Genomic DNA, 3,824 nt, shown 5'->3' on the forward strand with positions numbered 1-3,824 from the left:
AATTATAGCAAAGGTGTGTCTCAGTTGAACTTTTCCTTAATAAATGCACTTTAATGGTCAAATCAGCTGCATTTCGCCTGAGCGGTGGTGAAATGCAGCTGATTTGAAGTTTGTTCCAAGAGTTCCAGAGCGAGACGAAGGTGGCTTGGTATGGCAAGCCTAGTGTCTCACTAATAGCCATGTTTAACTTTTAATGAGACACTTGGCTTGCCATATTAGTCGAGGGCCCTCTGGTGGCTGAAAATGGTAGTGTTCAATAATTTCCGCGTCGGAATGAATGGAATTGTCAGATCTCAGCCAAAAATTGGGTTATATGAGGAAAACAACGTATATTAGTCGCTTCGGTGTATAAATCACAGGACTTGCAAATTTATGCAAAAAGGTGCGACTTATACAGCAAAAACTACGATACTGTTAGTCTCCCGATTCATGCTTAATAATCCAGGTAGAAAAATCTAAAAAAAAGTTACAATCCTGGCCAAAATGGTTCAAAATATCCTAATACTGTACTGTACAGTACTATACAGTACTGTTAGGGTTTGTACAAACATTTCAAACTCTGTTTTTTTGTATTTTCACTATTATCTTGTGCTTTGTGGTTGTTGTTTTTTTTAATTATTATTATTTTCTCCTCTGTGTATGTTGTTGCAAAAGGAACGCCTGTGAATCGTATTCCCATCATGGCCAAGCAGGTCCTGGATCTGTACATGCTCTACAAGCTCGTGACAGAAAAGGGCGGCCTGGTGGAGGTCATCAACAAGAAACTGTGGAGGGAGATCACCAAGGGACTCAACCTGCCTACCTCAATCACCAGTGCAGCCTTCACCCTCCGCACTCAGTCAGTACACACAAACATCTTTTAGTCTTCCCCATCTGAAATTAAGACGAAGGCTGTCGTGTTTGCATCAAAGCGGCTTGCAGCTCATTTGACGTACAGATCTGTTAACTGCTCTCGAGCCACAACTGAGACTGACACAAGTCAAGTTTTTACAACTTCAGGTAGCTTTAACTGTCAAAGCTTTAATCCTTTAATCCCTGTTCTGCTCAGTGTTTCTGCCAGTGATCGAATGTCAACAGCTGCTTTGTTTTACAAATGAACTGCCGCGTGCTGACGTGATGTCCTGCAGTTGATTCAGGTGGAAGGATGCTCCCCTTCCTAGTCAGGAAAAGATCAAATCCAAGTTTTTCCCTGCAGGAGGCTTGTCGGTGCATGGTTGAAGCGAAATGTCCCAGAAGCCCTCGCCGTTTCTTTACGATTGTTTTCGTTTCAGATACATGAAGTACCTGTACCCGTATGAATGTGACAAGAGAGGTCTGAGCAACCCCAACGAGCTTCAGGCAGCCATCGACAGTAATCGGAGGGAGGGCCGGCGACAAAGCTTTGGCAGCTCCCTCTTCACGTACTCTCCCAACGGGACCCCCACCATATTGTCTTCACCAAAGGTCCCAACGCCCAGCGTGGGCCTGACAGGGGGCACCAACGGAGCCTCGCTGACCTCCATCCACAAGATCAAGAAAGGTGGGAGTTATCCTCAGGAAAGGACTTACAGACACAAGGCTTTAGATTTTAATTATTGCAATTATTACACACAAGGTTTTTCTTAAGAAGGTCAGTTTATCTTAATATTATAGTGAAAAATTAAATAAAAAATAGCCCAAAACAATTTGCCCTGTCAAACTAATCTTGCGATCAGCATTTTGAAATAGTTCATCAGGTTATCATCACTGTTGGAGGACGGGTAACTCCAGCCTTTTTTTAATTTATTGATTAAAATGTGGTAAAGATTATACAAGATAAAAAAATGAAAAGACCATGAACTGATCAGATATATTTGATTTGTTGCATCTTATGGAGAAGGAAGAATTTGCTGGTACTTATTCCACAAAAATAAAAATAAAAACACTGCCGACGTGACCGGAGCCAGTTTTGTCTCATCACCCTGAGTCTTTGGAGCTCGTCAAAATGTATTTTGGTGAATTCCAGTCCAGGTATTTTGTGTTTTTCTGCTATAATCAGAATCAGCTTTATCGTCATTGCACCGAAGCCCAACGAAATTACATTTCAGTACAGCCCGTCCGAGTAAAACATAAACGGACATGGAGGGATGGAGGTGTCTGAGGCCGCGACCTCGTGGGAGGCGCTGCCTTTTTCGTTTAGATAGGAAAAGACAAACACGGGGGAAGGGGAGGTATAAAAAAATACAATATCATATCTCACACTGTGTCCTGAGAGTTTAAAAAAAAACCTCAGCACAGAAACGGCAACATACTGATCTGAAGTAATAAGATAATTGCTAACTGAATCACTTTTCAGCAAATAAATTACATATTTAATCTTGGAGCTGGCACTTTGGTCAGAAGAGAACACATTTTTATGTCCAAGATAAAGCAGAAGTCTGCTGGAGTTCATCTGACTTCAAGTTTCCCCATTTCTCTCTTTTTTTTTTTTTTTGCCAGAAGAGGAGGGAGGGCAGCCGCTGCCGGGGGTCGGCGTGGCTCGTCTGCCTGTGGGGCCCTTGCCGGGTCACTCGGTTGCGGCCGTGCAGGCGGCAGCGGCTCAGGCAGCGATGGCAGCTCAGGTGGCAGCTCTGGAGCAGCTGAGGGACAAATTGGAGGCTGGTGAGCCGCCGGAGAAGAAAATGGCGCTGCCTGCTGAGGAGCACCACCGGCTGCTGCAGAGAGCTCTGCAACACAACCTGCTGGCCATGACCGCCCAGATTCCCATGAACATCCGCATCAACAGTCAAGGTCAGTTCAGCAAATCTGAAACAACGCAAGATGTGAATCTTTTTTAGTGCTTTCCATCATCTCCTTAAGTCTCTTCTGCACTGTGTGTTTGGAAAGCTCTTCTTTTAATTCATGCAAGTTTGAGGAAAAGTACACTAGTTTTGCAGCAGCATCTGCGTTTGCAAACTTCTTGTTTTATTAGATGGAACAGTGTTAACCTTTGTTGCTTCAGTTCAGTTGATCTTTATAACTACTTCATTACTTATTTTCATCCGCGTGACAGCCGGGCCATAGAAGATGAAGATGAATCAGAATTAAATTCTTTGACACTTTCCTTAAAATCAACAAGACTTTTCAAGAAAAGAGAGCCGAGCCTCTAATTTTCATTTGGCTAAAATTTTGAGTCCAGAAATCTCTAAAAAATCATTCTAAATAATATCCCACTCTGTGTCTGTGCCTCGTTCAGCTTTAAACATTCGTCTTTAAAAATGTATGTTGATTATTACACAGAATAATCAGCTGAAAGACAAAAAAAAATCCCCGTTGTGTTACTAAATTACAGCTGCGGTTGGCATCTTTAACTGCGCCTTTCATTTTGTGTGATCTCTGGAATTCACGCTTCTTTCCCTCTTTGCAACAGTTACCATCTCAATACCTTCTTGTCATGTCACCACAAACCACAGCAGCCAGCAGTGAGGAAGAAACCCACTGCCGGCCTATATGTTGACCTGTTTAGCTTATAGGAGCAGCATGCATGCATACATGCAGTACATGCAAGCAGACGCTTTGATCTTATAGCACGGTTTGTCTCGGTTACTATCTGATGCAGCACGCAAACTGTTTCTCAGTAAGTGATACAGGTGACTTCAGAGAAATGTTCTTAAGGAGATTATTGAAAGAGATCTCATACAAGGTGTTTGTGCCAGGAGCTTGTGCCTTTTCTCGTGTTTGGTTTAGGAAATTTTAAGAGAGCCGTCAGTTTAGGACTTCAAAGAAACAACAACATTAAGATGATGGTGGACATGATGTTTGTAAAGGATATAATGAGTTATGTTATTGAACCGTTTACATATATATATATATATATATATATATAT

At 42.3% G+C, this 3,824-nt stretch overlaps 1 protein-coding gene across 1 annotated transcript in view; it reads left to right on the forward strand.

The window, feature by feature from the left end:
- Nucleotides 1–3,423, forward strand: part of arid3a (AT rich interactive domain 3A (BRIGHT-like)) — a 28,577-nt gene extending 25,154 nt beyond the window's left edge. Inside the window, exons 4-7 of the mRNA XM_037697826.1 lie at nucleotides 655–838; nucleotides 1,272–1,519; nucleotides 2,458–2,748; nucleotides 3,368–3,423. Of these exons, the coding sequence (XP_037553754.1) occupies nucleotides 655–838; nucleotides 1,272–1,519; nucleotides 2,458–2,748; nucleotides 3,368–3,423 (779 nt within the window). The remainder of the gene's footprint in view (nucleotides 1–654; nucleotides 839–1,271; nucleotides 1,520–2,457; nucleotides 2,749–3,367) is intronic.
- Nucleotides 3,424–3,824: the final 401 nt, after the last annotated feature.

Source organism: Nematolebias whitei, chromosome 3 (genome assembly GCF_014905685.2).
Source record: "Nematolebias whitei isolate Nwh7 chromosome 3, NemWhi1, whole genome shotgun sequence".
Classification (NCBI taxonomy): Eukaryota; Metazoa; Chordata; class Actinopteri; order Cyprinodontiformes; family Rivulidae; genus Nematolebias; species Nematolebias whitei.